This window comes from Vespa crabro, chromosome 2, assembly GCF_910589235.1.
Source record: "Vespa crabro chromosome 2, iyVesCrab1.2, whole genome shotgun sequence".
Taxonomy (NCBI): domain Eukaryota; kingdom Metazoa; phylum Arthropoda; class Insecta; order Hymenoptera; family Vespidae; genus Vespa; species Vespa crabro.
The window spans coordinates 18,030,484-18,054,796 of NC_060956.1; the positions used below are offsets into that span (position 1 = coordinate 18,030,484).

Below are 24,313 nucleotides of genomic sequence, written 5' to 3' on the forward strand. Positions count from 1 at the left end.
AGAAAGAGAGAGAGAAAGAGGGAGAGGGAGAGAGAGGAGGAAAGAAAGAGAGAGAAGCAAAGTGAAAGAGAAAGACCGTTGTTACTTATACCTCTATATACCTACGTGGTGCCGGTTATGGGATCCCATAACGTCGAGTCTACTCCAAAGTACTCCTTATCCCAACCTCCGCAACAGCTCTAATGTTCCTGTCGTAACGACAAAGAGTGGCTTGCCTTCTGGCAACCTATTCTTACCTTAGAGAAGTGCTCGTATTTACACCGTGCTCAAAGAGTACACATACTGCTGGGAACATCGGAATCATGATTATCGATTAAGCAAATATTCTCGTTCGTCCTTAACGCCTTCTTCCTGAGAATTCTGCGGGCAAATCGAATCGTTCTATGTGAAAACGCGCGACGATAAGATCACGAACCGATATCAAAACGATAGTCACATACGCTCGTACATCGAGAACGATGGGGGGTGGGGGATAAAGAACGGGGAAGAAGAGGGTAGTGTCGAAGGATGAAAGAAAAGACGAAAGGAATAGTTTCGGCATCGCATACGTGCTACGATCACAAAAAAAGGAAAGATCCGAACATAAGACACTCTCTTACACGTAGAGCAGTAGCAGTTGGCGCATGCATCATCCACGGCATTTTCCACCATGTTATTCCGTTCTAGAGGCACGATTCGCATCCTCTACGTCCTTCGTTGTGGAAAATATAGGTGGAACGTGGCCACTCTGGCACTGCTGCCAAATTCTCTTGGATATTATGCCAAGCATACATGCAGATATCTTGTCTCCTCTAAATATGAGCAGCGATTAGACCGGTATGTTATCAGAAAACTTTTCGAAGCGCCCTTTCGGGTTCAGTATGATGTCCCTTTATGTGAGTATCATTCGCTCACGGTAAAGATAATAACGCCAAATTCTAACCAACTTATTGAAGAGGATATAAGTAAGATAGGTAATAATAAAATCGACATAGAAAGGAATAGTAGTTCATTAATGGTTATTCGAAGTGACGGCCACGAGTCTTTTTGTCGAAAAACTTTTCGACGTTCTTGGCAAGGTTCGGTCGACGTCATCGATAGCCGTACCATTCATCTTCGAGGGGCTTCTTCTTCTTCTTCTTCTTCTTCTTCTTCTCCTCGCTTTCTCGCGCGACCTCCTCCTCCTCCTCTTCTTCTTCTTCGCCGCCAATTCTGCTGCGGGTACGAGGATGGGGAATGAAGGCGTGATAGATGGCATTAGAGTTACACGATCAACCTACCCTACCATTCTCGACCTCTTTACCACACCGACAAACTCTTGCCGGTCTCGAGCCGTGCCACGAGTAAGGTACGCGGCTTCTCTCTTGCTAATCGCCAAAGTCTAAACTGATATTGATATACAAGGAGCAGCGAAAAATGTAATTAAACCGCCAAGGCGAGGGATCTCCTCCTCTCCTTACTTCGATCTACTTCGCAACTATCCCCGTTTCCTTTCTAGAAGGAAGTTTCACCTCCAAACTGCCAAGCTGCAGAGAACGACCGTGTAACTACCTGCCGTTGAGAACCGTATAAAAACCGTCCCTCTTTAATAATTACTTATTCTTACTTTCCATTACGAATACAACGTTTTCCTTTTTAGTTCGTACTAATTATAAATTTACATTATTTCTCGCTAGTCCTGCCGGAAGGTATCTAAAATTTATAAAATGTTCTTAAACAAACCTGAACAATTTTTCCTCTGTTCATTTTGATTTGGACTTGTGTTTTTCTTGTGTTTTGTTTTGTTTTCTTTTTTTTTCTTTCTTTCTTCCTTTTTGTACAATAAAATTTAAGAAATATTCGACGATATCCTCAAAACATTATGAAAACGTTCTTTTTTCTCTTCTTCTTCTGCTTCTTCCTTCTTTCTTTCTTTTTTTTTTCTTTCCCCATTTTTTAGGTACATTCCAATTTTATAACCCGGAAGCTCGCACATCTCGCTTATCTATGTACGAACAGACCCGTTTGCAGTATACCACGCGTACCATCGAAGCACGCGACCACCTAATAAGCTTTATTTGTCTCCCTTCTCCCTCCCAATCCCTTCCGACTCGTGCGCCGTATTACTTTATTTACGATGCAACGGTGCAAAACAGGGTGGGTGTCGGCGACGGCGGGAGCGAACAATGTAAATATCAACCGACATTATTAATACTCCTGGTAATTTTGCCTAATTGAAAATGCCTAAGGAAAATCGAGCCGATCCTTTCTGCCATCCCCGACCATCCCTCTCCATTTCCGTCCATCCTTTTCTCGTTTGTTCCCTCATAGCAATTTTCTATTGCCTTCATTTTCAACTTCCATCTCCTGTCCCTTCGTACTCTCTATTAAAAGCTTCAAGATCACGAAGGTAATGTATTAATAAAAATCACGGGATACGACCGAGCGTCACGATTAGGAGAATTTCTTTCTTTAAAAAAAAAAAAAATAAATAAAAATAAATAAAAAAAAAAAAAAAAAACATAAGAAAAATAAAAAAAGAACAGTATATTTATTAGAACGCTCAGATAGCCGATCACAATAATATGCGTGATAGTGTCGCATCTATACTATAAGCTTACAGTTTGAGATTTGAAAGATCAGATCTTTCGAAGTATGATCTAGACGTCCGCTAAATGTGATACATCGAGTGATATATCGTGTCGTGATATAAGCTTTCCGTGTACGTTCGCATGATTTCGGAGTGACTATATTTTCCCATGACGTACTGAAAGCTTGACATGAATGATTGGCTGGCTGTAGATACGGGATAAAGTTGGAGCCTGAAAATTTCTCTTCGATAGCTTTTCCCTCTCTCTTATATAGTATCTCTATCCTACTCTCTCTCTCTCTCTCTCTCTCTCTCTCTTTCTCTCTCTCTCTCTCTCTCTCTCTCTGTCGCTCTCTCCGTTCGTTCGTCGACTTGTTGATCATCATGAAAATAATCACCTTATCTCTGCTATCACCGAGTTTGCGCGCACATAGTTAACGCCGGTTAACTTTTACGATATTACGGTCCGACATTAATCGTCCATAGCGCGCTCTAACCGAAAGCGACGCTATAAAATTACGTTTCGCACGTACGCGAGTTCGTGTGAAAATTTGTATCACTTTAACGGGGGATCATGGGAATTCGTTTAACTCTTTTTTCTTTTGTTATCATCAGCTTGTTCCTACATGTAATTCTGGAGAAAGAAAGAGAGAGAAAGAGAGAGAGAGAGAGAAAGAGAGAGAAATGAAAAAGAAAGAGAAAGAACTCGCCTACGACCTATCCTATTTGCGACGTTTCAGGAGAACTGCATGAAATCATAAACAAATATGCGGGTAACGAGATGTAAACAGCGTGTATACATACATAAGAGGAACGGTAGGTGTAAAAAAACAAGGTAAAAGGATGAAAGAAAAAGCTGAAGAGAAAATGAAAGAAAAAAGAGTGAGGAGGAAAAAAAGGAGAAAGAGAAACGAGAATGATGTACCAACAATAAATCCTATAAGACTTCTCCTAATGCGTTTGCTCGCAGTAGTTCGTAACACTTTTCAAGTAAGCACGTAGTCCAAACTTTCCATCCTCGTTAATTATTCGGTGAGATTTCGGATGGTAAGTAGAAGCTGCATTCGGTTAATTAAGAAAACACCTAGAACTGTGTAAGAAATCGATAAACTTATAGCATAGCTACACATACATACATACATATATCGAAGAAAGAAAAGAATGTAAAAGGATGACGGTAAGTCTTGGAAAATGGATTCTTCATAGGTGCAGAAAAAGCAACGTGGCTAGGTCCATACTTGGAACTATGGACTCGCGGTTATCGACGTTCCACATACCTCTCGCGCATCTCTCCTTGTACTACTACTCTAGCTACATCATAGAGACTGGCGCGCGCAGGAACGTACCCTTAGACCTCAGAGCGACGTCACAGTTGCCGTATTTGCAGGCGGAGCGTGGAACACTTACTGGCCGGTGCACGTTCATCTCACCACCACGCACGTCTCACACAGACAAAATGTGTATCTACACGTTGGTAAATCCACTGAACGTCAGATGCAACCTCGCTCTTACGAAAATAATGGTAGTCGGAAGTACGTGAGTGCTCGAAAGGGAGAAGAGAGGATGGGACGGAATGCGTCTAAGCAATTAGAGAGTGTGGACAATCCACTGCGCCGACCTTTCGCCGTTCCACCCTTTCCATTTACATTCGCACCGTGATGCATCCCTTTCTATATTCGAATTACCACCCTACGAGAATAAAAGGCATACTAAATTAAACAAATTTATTTCAAATAGAACTGCTACTTGAACTTCCTTAACGTTCTTGTCCGAAATCTTTTTCCTCGTTTCGAGAAAACACAGAAAATTCTTGGAAGAGTTCCAAAAATTTGGAAATAATTCTAATTCCGTTCCCTAAACGCATGCGAAATATGTCCCTTGAAATCGGACGATGGGTTAGCCACTTTAAGTACAACGTATGTCGTAACAGCCAACTTGTAGTAGTGCAAATGCGACCAACCGAAGCGTATATGCCACAACTTCCAACTCTGATAGTCCTTATGTATCAGGTATACATGCTACGTATGTATGTGGATATGTATATACATGCGGTTGCTCAAACTGTTTCTGGAAGGCGTTATACCAAGCTACGATCTTCCATAGTAGCTTGTACCTTTCTCTCGTAAATTAGGAAAAATATTTTCGTTCGCTACCATTTCTATAGTCTTCCAAGGCACTTTTCAGCAGCTCAACGGCGAATTGGCTGCTCTGGAGACCAGAAAATGTTATATCGCCTGGCTGAATGTTACATCACTTTTGAAATTGAAGTCATAAAGCTACGGGGAATACTATGAGACGAGGTCGAAAAGAGAAATGCGCAAAAGATAACTGTTAACGATAGCAAGTTCTTTGTAGATTGTTCTCTACGAATCAGAGCGCGTAATCATATTGTAACCACGTTTTCGGACCTTTGAACTAGCTATGTTCAAAGATATTATCATTGATAAGGTTGCGTGTCTGAAAATCGCTCGACTTTTGTATCCTTTCGATAAAATAGAAAGAAGTAGAGTCAGTCGAACGTGCACGTTTCGCTGATCGCATCCTTATTTCTACGTGGGATACGCGTTTTACATGATATCGAAACTCTATAGAGAGTGAAAGAGTATATGTGTGTGTGTGTGTGTGTGTGTGTGTGAAAGAGAGAGAGAGAGGCCTGTTTTATACACGATACACGGGGTATTGTGCACTCGAAACGATATGGTAACACAAAGTAGGACAAGCTGGCATTGGCCGGACAGGAGAAAATTTACGTCCCGTTCTCTCCGATAGCCGTGCACGGCTTTGTTTCGGAGCTTGAAAGGTACCCCAACTAAGCTAGTACAGTGTTACCACTACCATGCCGGTAGATTTACAATTCTTTCTTTTCATTGAACTTCCATCGTTGAAAAAGCACACTCAGAAAGATACAGAAGATATGTACATACGTATAGACTTGTATCGTAGCATGAAAGAGACTATGGTCACGACCTCGACCATGGTCACGATCGTACCTTCTGTCAGCGTAAAAGCACACTACTTAGAAAGACTCGTTAACAAACCTGACTAATACAAGAATGCAAGTAAACGCGTGTCGTCGAATTGTGTATCTTAAATATAAGATAATATTTACGAATAAATTGGTTTCCACTTTTATTTTTAAATGTTACTCTTCGTCTACGATTTAAAGTCGTGAATCTACGATTCACATTTACGATTTAAAGTCGTACATTTTTAAAGATACTACCTCGCACGTGCGATCTATTAAATGAGAATCACGTAAAGAAATTAAAATGGAATGCGTGAAGATACGATCATTTTTCTTGGAAATTAAATTCCGTAAACGTGCAATATAAATATCTATGGAACAAATTAATCTGTGTATACTGAGATCGTATAAATTCTCTTGCAAAAAAAGAAAAAGATTACATCATAAGAAATAAAAAGGAACAATTTCTAAAGATACAAAATATAAATAACTGTTTCCGGAGATACTTATGAATAAAAAAAAAAAAAATCATATTTGAATCGTTTTTCTAAAAACACGTAATGGACCTGTTGCACATCGCAGAGCACAATGATTCAAACGATGAGGAATGCCATGTGTTTCGTTTATTTCTCCAATCCGTACTCATTCTTTGATCCTTTTAAATGCTTCTCTATACTTGAACATTTTCTTTATATTTTACACTTTCATTCTAGAGTGCTATATTTTATTATACATTTATTCTTGAACAAGTTTAAGAAGTTCGCTGTATAATTTCAATACGTATGTTTGTAATAATTAAATTTAAACTTAAATATTATTTCACTTCGTAAAGTTAAGAAAAACGAATTGTTAATAAGAGTTTATCTTTAATTTCATGAATATGATTAGAAATCAAAAATAATGTTTAGTAATAATTCGTTTATTTTTTCATCATTTTTGAACGATAATGTAGATTCAAACGAAAAGGAATTTTCCTTTTATCAAAGCATACCAGTATCACCATCTCTCGTGAAAATAATGAAATTGCATATACATTGGAATATTCTTCATTCGATGGTAAAATAGTCACTAGCAAAGTATAATAGCAATATCAAAAATAAAAACAATAAAAATGTTTAAATTCAGTTTAAAAAGCAATAAATGTACAAATTTAATCTAAGTATAAATATAAATGAAAAAAAAAATATATGTATTAAATCTTAGAATACTAAATAATTATTAAATATTACATTTTATGTTATGTTTAAACATTTAAATATTTTAATAAAAAGAAATATTTTTTGTTATGTTTTAGTAATAAGAAACACATTTAGGTTATATAAATTAATGATAAGATACCGGCAATCAGTATTACTTTCGATGTAACATAAATATATATAATGTTTTACATGATATTCATTCTATCAGAAGTAATATCGAGCTAAATTTGACCTTTTCGAAATGCGTCCAACATATGTATTTATTTAATGTTAGCAGTTTTTCCTCCATTGTTGTGTCAATTTTTCGTAGACAACTCACTATGTAGAAAGAAACTTTGCACATCAAGCAATAATTGTAATATACTTATTTAACTTTGTCAAGTATACAATAGTTTAACCTAACTAACCTCTTCCAGTAGGTTTGGTTGCGGTTTCAAAAAGAATCAATGAAAAAATGAATGATTTCTTTTTTCTTCCTAACGTCTTTGTTGTCTTTCACTTTGGTTGATTTCCCATGTGTGTTTTTGGTGGCGTCGAGACGTATTAGTTACATGTCTTGCCATAGAAGGCGTAACAGTTGCAATGTGGTCGCCACAGTTGGTATACTTACAACGCCATCTAACCTCGCAAGTACAAAATTTAAATTATTTCTGAATTTTTATAAACACTTGTAAGAATCTCTAAATAATCAAGAAAGTGAACTGATATTGTATTATATTATGCCCTATTTAATAGTATTACTTTAACTTCCAAAAATTTAATGCAAAACTGTAACCTGTAATATATATGCAACGTCTTGAAGAAATACGATTTTCAACGTAAATATTTATTACAAAGTTACTTAACCTATTCCTACAATCTGTCATCGTAGTTCTTATCAGCTGCTATATAATTTTTAAATAAACGTTGAATATGGCTTGTCAAGCGGCTAATGCAACAAATTGCGAAAAAATGCAGAGTTCTATGGATAACAAAGATATAGACTTAAAAAACTGCAGGAAACTCATCAAATCGTATATCGATTTGGTAATATGTTTTTATTTTGTAACGTTAAGGTAAATATTATATTATATATTAATATTTGGTGTATTTACAGCATTTATATAGTGCCGCTTTGTTTTGGGCCGATAAAGTGGTTTCATTGAGTAACGAAGATCCAAAAGATATATGCACTTTAGCTCATTGTATGTATCTTATGAAACAATACCATCGAGCTGCACACCTTATTAGAAGTCGTGGACTTGAAAAGGTAAAATATGAAATTATGGATTATTAATACTAAGCAATGTTTATCATAAATTATTATATGATTATTATAGTTTTGTACATTTTTCAGACTTATGTAATGTGTCATTATTTAGCAGTAAAAAGTCTTTACGAAGCTAGAGAATATAATGAAGCTCTACAAGTCATTAATGAATCTGAAATTTGTACAAATATAAATCAATCGGGAATTAGTTTTAATGATCGTCCTGATATTCTTGAAGATACCTCAAAAAATGTGAGTCTATTTGTGAAAATATTAATATTAATATTAATTTATTTAATTTATTTATTTATTTAATCAATTTTTACTTTATGTATTCAACAAATATGTCGAGTTATATATTTTATTTTTTATAAATTTTTATTTATTATTCTATTAGGTGCAAAGTGCTATATTATATGTAAAAGGTAAAGTCTATCAAGCTATGGATAATAGAGCAATGGCAACAGATTGTTACAAACAAGCTCTACATTGTGATGTTTATTCATATCAAGCATTTGAATCTCTTGTACAAAATCAAATGCTTTCAGCAACAGAAGGTTTATATGGAAATTATTTCTTATATATGTACATATACATGAAATAACAAAACCTATCATAATGGAATTGTTTAATTTTATTAGAAAGAGAACTTTTGGAATCTCTTCCTTTTGGAGAACAATGCACAGAAGCTGAAGCTGATCTATTACGTTTATTATATGAAAGTAAACTAAAAAAATACCAGGAACCATACAAAAAACAATCATTGGCCACTTGCAGTGTGATGGGAGTCCCTGTTATTGATAGATTGTCTGATAATTTAGATTTAGAAGTTTCTGAAGCTGAAAGACTATATTACAATTGTGATTATCATAAATGTTTTTCGCTTACAGAAAGGTGATTATAGAACATTCTCTCTTTCCAATATTTAATTCTTTAATATATTATAAAATATTATCTTAATGAATTACATAGAATTTTAAACAAGGATCCATATCATACCGCATGTCTGCCAGTACATATTGCCTGCTTAGTTGAATTAAAAAAGACCAATGGTAAATATTATTTTTTAGTTAGAATATTTATACATAATATTATTCACTTATAATAAATTCTTTGTTAGATAATATATTTATTTTTCAGCATTATTTTATTTGGCACACAAATTGGTTGATCTATATCCAGATATGGCTTTAGCATGGTTTGCTGTAGGATGTTATTACTACAGCATAGGTAAAATATATCTACTGCTTGAAATATCGTTCATAATTTATTTTTCTTAATGGATCTTTTAAATAATACATTTATATTGCACAGGTAAAAGTGATCCAGCCAGAAGATATTTAGTAAAAGCTACCACATTGAACAGTTTATTTGCACCAACTTGGTTAGTGTATGGACATTCATTTGCAGTAGAAAATGAACATGATCAAGCAATGGCTGCTTATTTCAACGCGTCACAATTAATGAAAGGTTGTCATCTTCCACTTTTATACATAGGACTGGAATGTGGATTAACAAATAATCTTAAACTGGCTGACAAGTTTTTTCAACAGGCTCAAGAAATAGCACCAAATGATCCATTTGTTATACATGAAATGGGAGTAATATCTTTCTATAATATGGAGTAAGCTTTTATTATATATTTAAATAATATTTCGGAATCTATTTAATTTATCAAGAGTTGTAATTTCATCTAATACAGTTACAAAACTGCAGAAAGGCAATTTAAGGAAGCTATGAGAAGAGTTCAATGTGGACTTAAGGATGTAATTTTACCTAGTAAATGGGAAGCACTCTTGAATAACTTGGGTCACACGTGTAGAAAAATGAAAAAATATGAAGAAGCTTTAAATTATCACCAACAGGTAGAAGAAAATATACATACATTATAATTCTTAAATCGCTTTTTCTTTCTTGCATATAAAAATTGGAAATTTTATTATAAAGATACATAAGTAATATGTATTATTGTATTATAGGCATTAGTATTAAATCCTCTAAATCCATCAACATATTCAGCAATGGGTTTTATTAATGCTTTAATGGGAAATATACAAGAAGCAGTTGATGCTTTTCATAGAGCTTTAGGACTTAGAAGAGATGATACATTTACAACTACTATGCTAACTTATGTTATGGAACAACTTATTGATGAAGCTCCACCATATCCTGGTACATATAAACTTTATTATCCATAAATAATTTTCCATGAATTAAAAAACTAAAATTTATATTCACTTATTTCAGATGCACCTATCGATATTCCAAAATACACAAATTCTGATTCTAGAGTAGAACCAGAAATAATAGAATCTGCAAAAACTTCTAATAGCACAGTTAATTCACAAGATCAAGACATTGGCAAATTAAGAGTAAATTTATTTTCTGGATGGGGTGAAGATTCGAGTAAAGCAGAAACAAATACATCTAATAGAATTACTGATTCCAGAGATGCTGTTGTAAACTATTCAACCGGTGATATGAGTTCTGAAGTTGAAATGTTAGATTCATCAACAGCTCATATAGAATATAATTAAATTATAATTAAATGTCTCGTAAAAGGAATAAATTTATTAGATAATAAATCACTTCATCCTTTTATATTATTACAGTTTGAAAATTATATATATATATATATATATATATATATATATATATATATATATATATATATATATATATATATATATATATATATATTGCATATATTTAATATTTTATATATAAAATTTTATAATAAAATATTTTATTGCATAATTTCAAAATAGACATAAAGTAAGATTAATAAACCGTAATTAATTTAATTAAATCAAACTAATAAAACATAAATATGTAAACTACCTTAAATCGAAATTAACGAAATGAAACAGGTCTGAACACATCTCGAAAGCTGCTTATATAGAATGAGGAACTACGTAATACATCAGTACGAATAAACGGAGGAGATATTCGTACTAAGGCAGAGCTTTCGTTCGTTCTTTGATTGTTTATACGTACTTTTGCTAGTACTTCCTAAATTCTCCAAATAATATAATATGTACAAACATATATATATTTATATATACATATTTATATATATTTATATAGAGATATTTTTTATTTAATTGCTCGTTGTAAACAATTGATCGATGAACTTTTAAGTTATTATTTAATATTATTTCCCTCTCTCTCTCTTTTTCTGTCTCTATTATCCATTTGCACCCGTAAACGGAATATTCCACACATGACAATCGTCACCTATCACCAAGTGCGGACTATTCCGCGAGCTGCGAACTTTCATTTATCATACGTAGAGTCATAACACAAATGAGTTAAGACTGTTCTTTACCCTTTGTTTTTTAAATAGTTTACGCCACAATGAAAACAGGCATAATTCTTGACCAATTATGATAAACAAGATCTCATTTTAAAGACGAAGATTTGTTTAATCTATCGTAAATCTTTATCAAATTTTTGAAAAAGCTTTTCATTTATGCATAAACTATTCTCGAAAAAAAAATATCATGATTAAATCAAGTTTAACATTATATATAATATAAATAAGAAGTCATAAAACATTATATATAATATAAATAAGAAGTGAGACGAACTGAAATTAACGAAACGAGAACAGATCTGAACACGTCTGAAAAAAGCTGCTTGTGCAAACGATAACTGTGTAACACTTTATTAAGAACAAAAAAGAAAATCGTGTCAAGTGTTCTTATCCTTTGATTCTTTATATCTGCTTTTGCCAATATGTATTTACTTCCTAAATTCTCTGAATGATATATATATATATAAATACATGCATGGCGATTGCTTTTCATTTTTATACTTGTCAGAAATTCGTAGACATTTTAATGGGAAAACTTTCAAACTATTATCTATATCTTAATACTATCTTTCTTTTTCTCGCACTCCTTCCTCTCTTTCTTTCTCTCTCTTTCTCTCTCTCTCTCTCACTCTCTCTCTCTCTCTCTCTCTCTCTCTCTCTCTCTCTCTCTCTCTCTCTCTCTGTCTCTCTGTCTCTCTTTCGCTCTCTATTAAAAGCAACAAGGTATTTATTTAAAAATATAGACTTACGTGTGCGTGCAGAACGGCTGCGTTTCAAATATCATTTCTAGCATACTGCATAGTTTTATTAGTTTATACGCTACTCGGAAGGCTGAAAAATATTAAATCGATATTAGTACAGTAGAAAATTAATTGTATGCGAATATGTATGCGTGGAAGTGTTATTGTTTTTGTATTTGTCCATAAACAGATATCTATTATGTGTATATGAAAATCGTATATACGATATACAATATTTATATCGATACGTGATCGATATACAATCGAACACGACTAATTAACGAAGAACTAATTAATTAAAGCATTGTTAAAAGATCAGAGAAATATCGATATCGCGAAAATAAAGCTGGAAAATCCGAGAAATAAATATGACGTTATAGCTTCACAAAAGAAGCCAAAAAAGCCGATTTTATTTTCGTGGATATTTCTTAAACAAGACAATGTCAGGATTTCTGAACATACATACGTAGAAATCGCATTTTGGGAAATCGATTAATACATAAAATAAAGATGTACGTTAAAAAATAATATACTAATAACCTGTAATTAACGAGACGACGAAGTATGCTTCTATTGATACGATAAAATAATTCAAAATGATGGTATTACCAACAGCAAGGGACTAAATTGATCTACGCGCATGCGCGATACGCCATCTGTACTATGGCCGCGAAGAATATAATTTTTCAATCTATTATACGAAAATATGAAAACATTAAAAATATGATATAAGAATTTAAAAACTATCTAAACGGATACTATATTAGTTCAAACTAAAAAAATTAATTATTAAAATTTAATAGCTATAGAAATATAACTCAAAAACACGAAAAAAAAATTTTAATAATTTATACTTTCGATAATTTTATAATTATTTTAACGACATATAATGAATATGGAACACAATAGATTAATAACAATAGTAAATTCATCTAAACAATATATTGCTCGTAACACACGTAAAACATACAATAATTTTAACCTAAAATTAAATTCACTTTAATTTTCTCTAAAATAATATCATATATACATAATCATATATACATAAAATAATCTAGGAATTATTGACTATACGTAATATCGATAAAAATGAACGATAAATTGACTTTGACGAATATCGAAACGGTTATCTTTCGCCTTTCGAAGAGTAACCATCGAAATTCTCTCTTAACCTTAAATAAATCATAATTTCTATATAATATATTCTAATAACTAATTAATATTTAAATAATAGAACATTCATTTAAACATTTTGTAGGTCGGAACAAGCGTTAAATATAAAAAAATATATAAATGAATATTTAAATAGAATTAAATTTTAAAAATAAGTTTTAAAACGCGTTAGACAAAATATTTTTCTTTCAGCTTGCGTTATCCGTTTAATATCAACAAAAATGATCATTGAAAGGACAATGCGTATTACCATGTCAGTTTCCTCTCGTACTCCGAGAACAACACATCGAAATGTACTCTTTCCATATCACTACATTCAATCATATTATAGATATGATCATTTCATAATTATTTAAACAATGCACAATGTACTCGAAGTACGATGAGATAATAATTAAACAATATTACATTTCGAAAAGCATCCGATAGCTCTTAAGAGACTCGCTATATGTATTTAAAAAAAGATAGACTTACTTGTACGCACAAAGCGGTTACGTTAATGTTATTTCTAGGGTACTTCATAGTTTTCTTTATTCGTAGGTTACTTGGATAGCTAAAAAATAGTAGATCTATATTAGTAGAGTTGAAAATTAATAAAAATATAGATCGAAATTAATAGAGTAATAAGATGTATCGATATGTGTAGAGAAGATATGTATAAGAAATATCTATATGTATAGGTATACACAATATGTATATTTACATATATAGATAAAACATGTATATACGACAAAATACATTCGAACGCGACTAATTAATATATAATTATTAATTATCACGAAAATATATTAGAAGAATATATTAAAAATAAATTAAATATCATGAAAATATAAGCAAAAAAATAGAAAACGTCCCTAGAGGACGATGAGACGCTGAATTTATTTTTACGGATATCTTTTAAATAAAACGATGTCATAATTTGCTAATACTTACGTGTGGAAATCATATTTTTGACAATCGATTGGTATATAAAATTGGTGTGCATGTTAGAAAAAACATATTGATTATATGTAATTGACGAGACGACAAAGCTTCATTACAACCGATACCACAAAATAATTCAAAATGGCAGGGGCACCAACAGCAAGGAAATTAAGTGAGTATTATGCGCATACATAATACGCCATTTATGTAATTGGCCCCTACGAAGCTTATAATTTTTCGACCTATTATATGAAAATATGAAAACATTAAAAATATGGTATACAAACTTAAAAGCTTTCTAAATGGACACTTTGTTACTTGAAACAATGAAAATTAATCATTACAATGTGATACTTATGGAAATAAAGTTAAAAATCATAAAAAAAAGTTGTGAAGAAAATGTCTATATGCATCACGCATGCGTCATCTTACGTACATTACGTGACTATATATATATGAATTTATTTATTAGTTTTGATTTATAATTAAAAACTTCATATAACATTTAAGAATCAAAAAGCCATTAAAAGTTTTATTATTCGGTAACATGAAATTAGATAAGTATTTTCTTATTTGTTAATTCAAATAAATCTTTCCACATACATTAACTTGTTACACGTGCGTTGCTTTTCTTTTTTACAGCGTAAGTCAAAACTATATAAAAATAATTTCAAAATACAATAATAAATAAATAATTTTTAAACAGTATAAATGTATTTTTACTATATGATTAAATATTAAAAGTAGGGACAAAATAGTATAACTCGACTTATACTAATTTTTTATATATACTGTTAGAATATCATAAAAGATCAAGAAAGAAGTAAAATTTATTTGTATTATAATATAGAACTTTACGTAAGAAAAAGTAATGTAGAATATATTCGTATACTTATACTATTTTTACTAAAATTTAACTTATAATCTTTTGTCTACCCACCAGAAAATTATTTAAATTTTATATTAATCATAATTATGGAATCATTAACATACTAAATTTGTTTAAGTTATATTTATTATTTTAAGTTCGTTTATATTTGACATTTTATTATAATATTATAAGTTATATCATTAAGTATATAAATTTAAAAAATGATGAAATACATGAAAAACATAAGTACCTATCTATAGAAGTACACCTATGCATACAGAAATGTTGTAGAAACCAAAATTATTTGTGTAATAAACTTACAAAATGTATATAATATATATGCTATAATATATATGCTGTATGAAAAAATCTAAGATTAGGTATAAAATATACAATAGAGATGTATATCTTTAGTTAGCCACAATAATTTGTTAAAGATGTTTTGAAATGTATATTCTTAATTTGTAGGCTTTGTACGACAATAATGATTTTTTGAAAAATTTTCTTTAACAGAAAATTATTTTACTACATACTTTCCATTTACTTCTTAATCAAAAGGAAGCATTTGTAGTAGCATTTATAATCATATATAGTATAAGATACATATTATTGAGCACTTCTACTTTTCATGTGTTAAACTTTATCTTAATAATATCAATCTTCCTTATCTATAGCACTAAGTCGCTCAAGAATAGGTGGATGACTATGATTCCAAGCAGAATACAATTTATCATATAATGGATATTGTAGATTATCTTTTTGTAATTTAATCAATGCTTTCTTCAATGGTTCACTATATCCCAATTCTACAGCAAGTTTATCTGCTTGAAATTCAAATCTTCTCATTATAACCACTGATATAAATTGCATTATCTAAAGAGAAAAACCAAATTTTATATATTGTGTTAAAAATGTAGATATAGAAATTATTGAAATTTATTTTGAAAGATAGATTGTAAGAATATAATTAAATAAAAATATTGATTTTTAAAATACTTACTGTATTGAGAGGGAATAAAATATATTTGGTCACAATGATAAATCCAATAAGGATTGGTTGTGAATTTTCAAAACCAAATCCAACGTACATTGGTGTATAATTCATTAGTTTGGCAAATGCAACAAAAGTTATAACGAAATTGATCTGTAAACAAAATTTATAAAACATTTAATTGCATTTAATATAATATATATGGATAATAGTAATAATTAAAATTATACCTGTGATAAAAAGAATCCTTTTAAAGTATGATTAAACTTCCAATGAGCCAACTCATGAGCAAGTACACCCAATACCTCATTTGTCTCACAACCAATATCTTTCTTAACATCATCCTTATCTGGTTTATAATATTCTTTTACAAGAGTATCAAATAAAACAATTCTTTTGTGTTTATAAAAACCATACATATAAGCATTACTATGCGAAGACCTTTTAGATCCCTCAACTAGATATAACTTATACAAAGGGAACTTCAGAGAAGCAGCAAGTGCTTCGATCTTTTGCTTTAAATCTCCTTCTGGTAATGGAGTATACTTATCGAAAAGCGGTGCTATTACTTCTGGATATATAATCATCATAAATAATGTTACGATAACAGAAAATGCCCAAAGATAAAAGAAGAAGAAATCACCGCCATTCATTACAATCCATATCACTCCAGACATAAGAGGTACTACGATTACTTCTAATACAATCAATTTTAGCAATTGATCTTTTATAAAGAATAATGGTTTCTACGATAAATAACATAATGTACACATGAGTATTTAATAAACAAAACATTAAGAAACTCAAGAAACTATAAGCACTTACCTGTTTGTTAAATCCATGTTTCTCTTCCAATACAAATGTATCATATATATTCAAAGGTAAATCAATAACATCAGAAATGATAACTTTGATGAATACGCACACAGCGCTAACAATAATTTCATTTTCGTGATTTAAACCAAGACATTTTGCTAACTGAATGCTCCATTCCCAATAATAATAAAATGCAAAGAACAATAAAAGTATCTGTAAAAGTTTTAAACCTTCAAGATAATTATTAAAAAAGAAAATAATATTTTATACATATATCAAAGTTTTGTTACTTACAGTATTAAAACATTGGGAATATAAGTTTTGAACTAAACTATAACTATTTTTATCCAAAGCATAAAGACGTGCTTTATTGTACACATCTTTGGTCATAATATCTTTTACATTGTTAGGTATATCAGTCAATCGTTGCAACAACTTTCTCTGTAATATTCATCATAATAATTATTCAATTAATTGAAAATACGATATTATATTATAAATATAATAAAAACATTTTGGGTTAGAAAATAAGTGTAACTTACCTGACGCAAATTCAGATAAAGATCCCAAAAGTATAAAGCCCATATTAAAACTAATAACTCATAACGAATATTTTCTTCGAGAAAAGCCATGAGACCAGACATTATTTATATATTTATATATTTATATATATATATATATATATAATATATAAATATATATATATATAAAGATTAATGAGAATAAATTATATAAAGATTAATGAGTCCAGAAACATCGTGTTGATACATAAGAGATTACCGGAAATAATTACATATATATGATCACGTTGTTTGATATAAAATGGTGGTGGAAAAGGAACTATACCCAATCCTTAAGGTAAAGCCTCATGAACGATAGATTGGTAATAGACAGTTTGTTAACAAATTTTAGCTGATCATTCAATGTTGAAAATAATTCGATATAAATAGCATTTTTAATAGAATATTATAAGAAGAAATCAATATGAATATTCAAACAAATATATAATTTATGTCGATGTATATAAATCTTGTTTATTTTTGTATTTTTATTAACAGTTGAACTTTTCATTGACAGGATTTAAACATAATTGACAAAACTGTGAAATTTAGTAATAGGTAGCGCTTTTATCATATATTAACAAAAAAATATATAACAAAAAAATGCGATTCAGTGTGATTTTCTTTTATTAATTTAAATTATAACTTAAATAGTACTACCTAATTTTTTCGATGATATGAAAACATTCAATCGTCGAATTTTCATTCGAAACTTTGTGACGTTTCTCCATTTAAGGCTGTTTTCAATATATTAATGTAGTGATACAAATCAAGTTGTTTTTTTTTTTATTTTGTTCGTTAAAAATTTTTAATTAAAGTGTTAGTCTTAAACTATTAATCAAAGAATTAATTAAATGATTACACATTTATTTCTTAGTAAACAGCAATAAAAACATAATATTTCAATAATTGAGTACAGCATATAATATTTACATATTATAACTGTGATTTGCATAAACAACGTTTGAAACTGAACTAGCGCTTATCTATGAATATTAAAAGAGCATGAACTTTGACCCAAGATATTTTGCAGGTATACTGCGACATTACAGTTTTATCATTTCAACTATTAAAATTCTTCAAGCAAATTCAAACAAAATAAATTTTTACCCTCGAAATGGCTCCGGAAAGATCGAATATGTCTACTACAAATCAGTTGAGAAATGCATCCTCTGTTTTCACAAGGTATTTGCATGTTAATGAAATAGAAATATTTATATTCAATATAAATTAAAATAAAGCAGTTAAATATGTACACGTAAAGGTTAGAATAAAAAGTCATTGACATTTATAGAAGAGTAATACATTTGAAAATTTTTTAAAAACAGAAAACTAATCAAAGATATTGTCTTACAGCACATCAGGTATACAATCATCTTTTAATGCATATAATCCTCCAGCAACCGGCGTTCCTCCTCCTTTACCACCAAGACAATCTATGGGATATAATGAATACAGACCAGGTTATTTAAACAATTATGGCAATTACGGTAGTATGAATAATTATTATAGAGGATACAATAGTTATGGTTCTTTTGGTGGATATATGGGATATCCAAATAACTCTAATTATAATAATTATGGGTTTATGGGTGGACCTAGTGGAGATATAGAAAGTAGGTATGTTAAATGTTCATAAAAATTAAATAATATTTTAAATAATAGAAAGATATATTGATAGTATTTAAAGAAATAAAATTAATCTACATTACAGATTTACACAGTATGCAGAAGACAGTACGAGATCTACTTTTCAAATGTTAGAAACTATCTTGCAAACTTTCTCGTCTGTTACAATGTTATTGGAATCTACATACTTTGCGATAACAAATTGTTTTAAGGCTATTTTAAGCGTTGCAGATAGTGTGGGAAGATTGCGTTCTACTATTAGTCAGCTTTTGAGCACATTTGCTTTAATTCGTTTCTTAAAGTGGATATATAAAAAAATTAGTTATACAATTGGTAAGTTGAAATAGTTTTCTAAATTAATTAAATATCTATAAGTATTCAAGTATATTATTAATATTGTTTTTATATAACATGTTACATAAAATATATATAACATCATTATAAAGGTTTACGTAAAGGAAATCTTGCTGAGGAAGAATTATGGCAAAGATCATTAATTCAAGCGGTAAAAGGGGAAAGGAGCTCTACTTCTTTATGGTCTAATTTTCTGTTTCTTGGCATATTTGTTGTCATTCCATATTTGATTCATAAAATATCGAGTAATGTTAAAGAGCTTAAAATAAAATGTAAGTTTAGTTTGAATTGAAATAATGTAATATACAAATTTTTTATATTAATGCACAATTTTAATTTGAAATATTGTAGGTACTGATCCTAAGGAATGGACGAATTTTAAAGAACCAGTCTATGCAGCAAACGCCTTGTACGATTTTACAGCTACATGTAATGATGAATTGAATTTGAAAGCAGGACAAAAAATTTGGTTGGCTCCCCAACCTTTACAACCTAAAAATATACCTGGTTGGTGGATAGCAACAGATAGCAAAAATGTCGGTTTAATACCATCCAATTATGTTACTATCGTAGCACAACTTAAAAAAAGACCAGAAGTAAAAACATCCGAGAGTTCACCTTCAAATGTATCTATACAAAATGTAAATGAACTTCAACAAGATTCTTTGTTAAGTAATGAACATGGCAATTGTAAAAGTAGTAATCAAAATGTTGAATTACATGAAGCATGTGATAAAGAAAGTCAAAAAATTGAATCTCCTGAAACATCTAATAAGACTGATTATTATGAAAAACAATTGGCATAATAAATAAAATTTTAAATATTGTCGATATAGATATAGAAAATGTATTTTTGTTTTTCTAAAATTTTATTTTATTTAATAAAATATTGAATGCGTTTAATGTTACAAGATGTGAAAGGGGACATTTTAAATAAAAGACTATATTATTAGATAATTATATGTAAACGTTAGCGCGTATTTATAAAATATTAGGAGTATTTGAATATAAAAACTTTAATGTCATAAGGATAGAAAAGATAAATTTTTTGTTTTTTAATTAACTTTTGAAAAACATCTTTAATAAATGAGATCAAAAATGAAAATGTGTATCTTTTATAATTATGTTTAAAAATATCGTATGAATAAACAAACAATTTAATATTTTATAAGATTTAATCTGAAGAAAATTAATAAAAGATACATTAGTTAAGTATTAGTTACAGTCACAAACTCATTCAAATGACATTAATAATTTATTAAAAATAATATTACTTACCAATTGTTTAATCATTATCTCTGTTATTCCACTTCTAGTATTTAGTCTAATTTATCTAAATATGACATTTAATAATACATCTACCACTGTACTGTCGGTAATACAGAGTACTTTATTAATATTTTAAGGGTAATATTTTGATAACGATAAAAATGTTAGTTTTTAATATTAAATTGTTATTTTATTTTTCAGTTATTGTTAGTAAAATAAAATAAAACAAATTAACAAGAAATTCCATTCAAATTTTGTCAAAATAATAATCTTTAGTAGCAAAGTATCGATATTTTTTCTTACTAAAAACGGGTGTACGTATTGATGATAGCGCGTGCGCGCGTGGATTTAAAAAGTCAGCTAAAGAATGAATCTAGAATTTTGTCCTTACTTTCAGTTCGAACGCATCAGGTCTGATAGAACAACCTATGCGACGAATGAAAGTAATTTCTTTTTTATAATACTCTCTTCGTACATATCAAGTGATAATTTTATCCTCGTGCAAAGATATAAATCAATATATTTACAAAAAAATACTCTATTATAGTACGACCGTTTATAATTATTTGCATATAAATATAGAAGGTATTAAAAAGTGCTTCATTCTAATACAAAAAGTAAAAAAGAAATAATAAGCGTGTAAATATATTTTCAAAAATGGCTAAATTCTTAGCCACTATAAAAGCTATAATAACACGTTTGGTATTCGCGTCGCATGGTTTTATCGCTATCTGGCAGGTAACAACGTTTAAGAAGAATCCACTTTTCTGGTATTTAAGTTGTCCAATTTTGCTCCTCTTTTTTGAGGGTGTTTTCACTCTAACTATAAAAGAAAATCAAGAATGGAAATGGTGAGTTTTAACAATTAAATTTTATTTCTCTTTAAGAGCAGTTTTTACGCGAGCACATTGTTTTTTTATATAATATGAAAAACTTTATGAAAGTTATAACCTTAATAATGTTAAAAATATATAATTATGCACATTATTGGATAAGATATAATAAATAATTTTTAATTTCTTTTATCTTTCATATCTTTATTTTTTTTTATTATAAATGATCGTAAAATTGCATGAAACATTTTACGGAATATCAGAAGCAAACTAAAAATCTTTTTTTATTTTTACATAAAACTAAACGGATAGTGCTTTTCTGATATCCTGTAATAGGAAGGGCGTGTTTTTGTGGGACCGTCTTCGTTTGACAGACGGAAATTGAAGCATTAGTAACTCGAGGAGCCGAATTGGAGTCTACTTTGTATGATAGTTGGATAGGGTCGAAAATGATTGACTCCGTAAAAATATTGCAAACCACTAACCTGGATTCGATGTATCGTTTCCTTTCACCATTTCGAACTAAGCCTTTAAATAGTATTCGTTTTCATTTCAGGTTCTGTCCTTCAGTATTTTTATATTTAAGTAGCGTAGTGCCAGCAATTTGGCTCTTGGAGCTCGACAAAGTTGATAAGAGATTGAAATCTCGCGAATCTAATATCAACATATCCGAAAATTTTGATTTATCCAATTTGGCAGCCGAAGATTTGAAACATTTAGAAAAAGCTTTGGGTGTACGTATAAAAAAAAAAAAGAAAAAAAAAATGAAAAAGCAATAAAAAAAATCAATTAATTTATCTTTTTCTCTTAATATATATTTAACACATATATCATATATACATTGATATGTATATATGATAAAATTTTTAATTATTATAATTTAACTGTTAAGGTAAACATTAATTTACCAGACATCCAAATATCTACTGAAACCTGGGTAACTTTAATAGAACAATTTTTAATGCTCATCTTAATAATCGGTCGATGGATGTTACCCAAGGGAGATCTTACGAGAGATCAGTTGAGTCAGTTACTGTTGGTTTATATCGGAACTGCAGCCGACATTATTGAATTCTTCGATTCCTTCAAGGAGGATAGAATAGCTCGTGAACCAGTCCTTGTATATTTAACTTTGGGAATTTGGGCTTGGTCGTTGATGCAATTCACGGTCGTCCTCACTGCTACTAAATCGAGAAAATCGCGATTATCTTCCGGAAGTGCTATGAAAAAGAGGGTGCAAACGGAAACAGGTTGTTGTAGCATCGATATTTGGGGCATTGCTCTTAACATGATCCTTCAGGTATACAAATCATTATTTATTTTTATAGCAAAAATGATTTTTACATGAACTTCTTATTACATTATATAAAAAAATTACATAACTTGTATGAAATGGTGATCGTAAAAATGGTATAAATTATATACTTCTCGTTTTCAGATATTTTGATATTTGATTTTGAATTATTAACACAAATTATTTTTCTATAATGAGAGAAACAAAAAAAGTAAATATATTCGTTCCCGAAAAATAATTTTTAAAAAAAATTCTTCTAATTAAAAAATTCTAAAAATAGCGCGCGAAACAAAATTTGTCTTTTAATATCTTAAATGGCTTGGACCACTTTCATATTCAATATAAAAATATATACAGTATCTTTCTTTCTATTTTATTTTGTTTTTATTTTTACAGGATGGACCTTTTCTGGCATTTAGGTTGATCCTAATAATACATTATCAAATAGTCAGTTACATGAATATATTTTTTACATGTAAGAACACTTTGGTAATACTCTTACAACTGTACAGACTATACGTCGTTCACAGTGAAAGTAATAGTAAACGAAAGAAAGAGAAGTACGAGAAATACGAAGTACCTAACATCAGTATTATTTCTCGAGCGGATATGTCTAAAGAAACGAGATGTAGAAGATCTCAAGATGATAGAAAGAGGAAAAGGAGACGGGAAAGAGACGTGGAAGAAAATTTATCTGATTCGGAGGATTCTACCGAAGAAATCGATAAATTTGATTCGTCACCAAAGCAAACGATTCGTCCTAAACGGTAGGATATTTTCTTATCATTATTCGATCGATCATTTCACTTCCATGATTTCCATCTTTTGATAATATTACTTAGAAAAAATTTTATAATTACAGAAAAACTCGTCAGGATACTGGTTACTCGACATCGAGTTCTCGCAATTCGTCAAAACACTTAAAATCGCAGAGACAAGAAAGTAGAAGGAACAAAGCTTCGCGTAAAAGCGAATCTAAAAATCGTGAAGATTCAAGTGATAATGAGACACATAAAAGAAAAACCAACAAATCTAATGAAAGACATGAAAGAAGGATATTTGAAGATGGTAGAACGAAAAGTAGAAGTGAAGATTCTAGCAAGAGTTCTGGTAAAAAAGAAAAATGTGAAACTGAAAGTGATTTCTCGACTCAAGATCTCAATGGTAATAAAACTCCTAGCCAGAGTAGCGATTCTGAGTCTGAAAAAAAAAGGTAACTTCATCCAATTCTAATTGATTAAAATGATTGTTAATATTAATTCTATTAAACGATATATTTTTCCAATGAAACAGTAGCAAACGAGTTCAACGTAAACGACGACAAAACAAGGACTGACAAAAAAATCTTGGTATTGTTGCTTTGTTCTTTCTCTATTCAATAATTTTGGTCGTTTTTGTACTTATTATACATACCGGGATCAACGACGGTTTGATATTAGTCTCAAGAACAAAAGCAAATATTTTATACCTTAATCAATCATAGTTTTTACAAGAAAGTCTATTAAACGACTTGGATAAATATATGATTAGAGATAAAATATTTGGGTAAGCCTTTTTGAAGAATCATATTTCTAATCTAGTA

The 24,313-nt window shown here is 30.1% G+C and overlaps 4 protein-coding genes across 5 annotated transcripts; 3 read left to right on the top strand and 1 right to left on the bottom strand.

Annotated features, from left to right (window-relative positions):
• Positions 1 to 7,374: 7,374 nt before the first annotated feature.
• On the top strand, positions 7,375 to 10,546 carry LOC124421553 (cell division cycle protein 16 homolog). Its single transcript, XM_046956845.1, has 11 exons — positions 7,375 to 7,738; positions 7,809 to 7,961; positions 8,049 to 8,213; positions 8,359 to 8,518; positions 8,603 to 8,855; positions 8,934 to 9,013; positions 9,102 to 9,191; positions 9,276 to 9,585; positions 9,664 to 9,826; positions 9,941 to 10,133; positions 10,209 to 10,546. Exons 1-11 carry the CDS (start codon positions 7,625 to 7,627, stop codon positions 10,496 to 10,498), a joined length of 1,971 nt encoding a protein of 656 aa, XP_046812801.1. The 5' UTR covers positions 7,375 to 7,624; the 3' UTR covers positions 10,499 to 10,546.
• Positions 10,547 to 14,618: 4,072 nt separating this feature from the next.
• On the bottom strand, positions 14,619 to 17,609 carry LOC124421554 (CAAX prenyl protease 1 homolog). Its single transcript, XM_046956846.1, has 6 exons — positions 17,335 to 17,609; positions 17,087 to 17,233; positions 16,802 to 17,005; positions 16,207 to 16,722; positions 15,986 to 16,129; positions 14,619 to 15,858 (listed from the first exon to the last, which is right to left on the bottom strand). The coding sequence occupies exons 1-6, from the start codon at positions 17,434 to 17,436 to the stop codon at positions 15,640 to 15,642; spliced, it is 1,332 nt and encodes a 443-aa protein (XP_046812802.1). The 5' UTR covers positions 17,437 to 17,609; the 3' UTR covers positions 14,619 to 15,639.
• A 568-nt stretch (positions 17,610 to 18,177) lies between these two features.
• On the top strand, positions 18,178 to 20,170 carry LOC124421555 (peroxisomal membrane protein PEX13). The gene is made up of 5 exons (XM_046956847.1): positions 18,178 to 18,537; positions 18,709 to 18,972; positions 19,067 to 19,314; positions 19,428 to 19,607; positions 19,687 to 20,170. The coding sequence occupies exons 1-5, from the start codon at positions 18,470 to 18,472 to the stop codon at positions 20,139 to 20,141; spliced, it is 1,215 nt and encodes a 404-aa protein (XP_046812803.1). The 5' UTR covers positions 18,178 to 18,469; the 3' UTR covers positions 20,142 to 20,170.
• A 743-nt stretch (positions 20,171 to 20,913) lies between these two features.
• On the top strand, positions 20,914 to 24,275 carry LOC124433190 (transmembrane protein 26). 2 transcript variants are annotated; one of them, XM_046982923.1, is made up of 6 exons: positions 20,914 to 21,455; positions 21,994 to 22,171; positions 22,330 to 22,737; positions 23,128 to 23,498; positions 23,594 to 23,944; positions 24,028 to 24,275. In XM_046982923.1, exons 1-6 carry the CDS (start codon positions 21,262 to 21,264, stop codon positions 24,065 to 24,067), a joined length of 1,542 nt encoding a protein of 513 aa, XP_046838879.1. In that variant the 5' UTR covers positions 20,914 to 21,261; the 3' UTR covers positions 24,068 to 24,275. The 2 variants fall into 2 exon arrangements, with proteins under 2 accessions (XP_046838879.1, XP_046838880.1); XM_046982924.1 differs by lacking the exon at positions 20,914 to 21,455 and having other exon boundaries at positions 21,893 to 22,171; positions 24,025 to 24,275.
• The last annotated feature ends 38 nt before the right edge of the window (positions 24,276 to 24,313 follow it).

Bases quoted from the DNA above. Each gene is read 5' to 3' on its own strand.
- LOC124421554 (XM_046956846.1), bottom strand. From the start codon at position 17,436: ATGTCTGGTCTCATGGCTTTTCTCGAAGAAAATATTCGTTATGAGTTA. The intron at 17,234-17,334 runs GTAAGTTACACT...TGAATATTACAG, and splicing joins TTTATCTGAATTTGCGTCAG to AGAAAGTTGTTGCAACGATT. The intron at 17,006-17,086 runs GTAAGTAACAAA...AAACTTTTACAG, and splicing joins ATTCCCAATGTTTTAATACT to ATACTTTTATTGTTCTTTGC.
- LOC124433190 (XM_046982923.1), top strand. From the start codon at position 21,262: ATGGCTAAATTCTTAGCCACTATAAAAGCTATAATAACACGTTTGGTA. The intron at 22,738-23,127 runs GTATACAAATCA...TTATTTTTACAG, and splicing joins CTCTTAACATGATCCTTCAG to GATGGACCTTTTCTGGCATT. The intron at 23,945-24,027 runs GTAACTTCATCC...ATGAAACAGTAG, and splicing joins TCTGAGTCTGAAAAAAAAAG to CAAACGAGTTCAACGTAAAC.
- LOC124421555 (XM_046956847.1), top strand. From the start codon at position 18,470: ATGGCTCCGGAAAGATCGAATATGTCTACTACAAATCAGTTGAGAAAT. The intron at 18,538-18,708 runs GTATTTGCATGT...ATTGTCTTACAG, and splicing joins GCATCCTCTGTTTTCACAAG to CACATCAGGTATACAATCAT. The intron at 19,315-19,427 runs GTAAGTTGAAAT...ATCATTATAAAG, and splicing joins AAAAATTAGTTATACAATTG to GTTTACGTAAAGGAAATCTT.
- LOC124421553 (XM_046956845.1), top strand. From the start codon at position 7,625: ATGGCTTGTCAAGCGGCTAATGCAACAAATTGCGAAAAAATGCAGAGT. The intron at 7,739-7,808 runs GTAATATGTTTT...GTGTATTTACAG, and splicing joins TCAAATCGTATATCGATTTG to CATTTATATAGTGCCGCTTT. The intron at 8,519-8,602 runs GTTTATATGGAA...TAATTTTATTAG, and splicing joins AATGCTTTCAGCAACAGAAG to AAAGAGAACTTTTGGAATCT.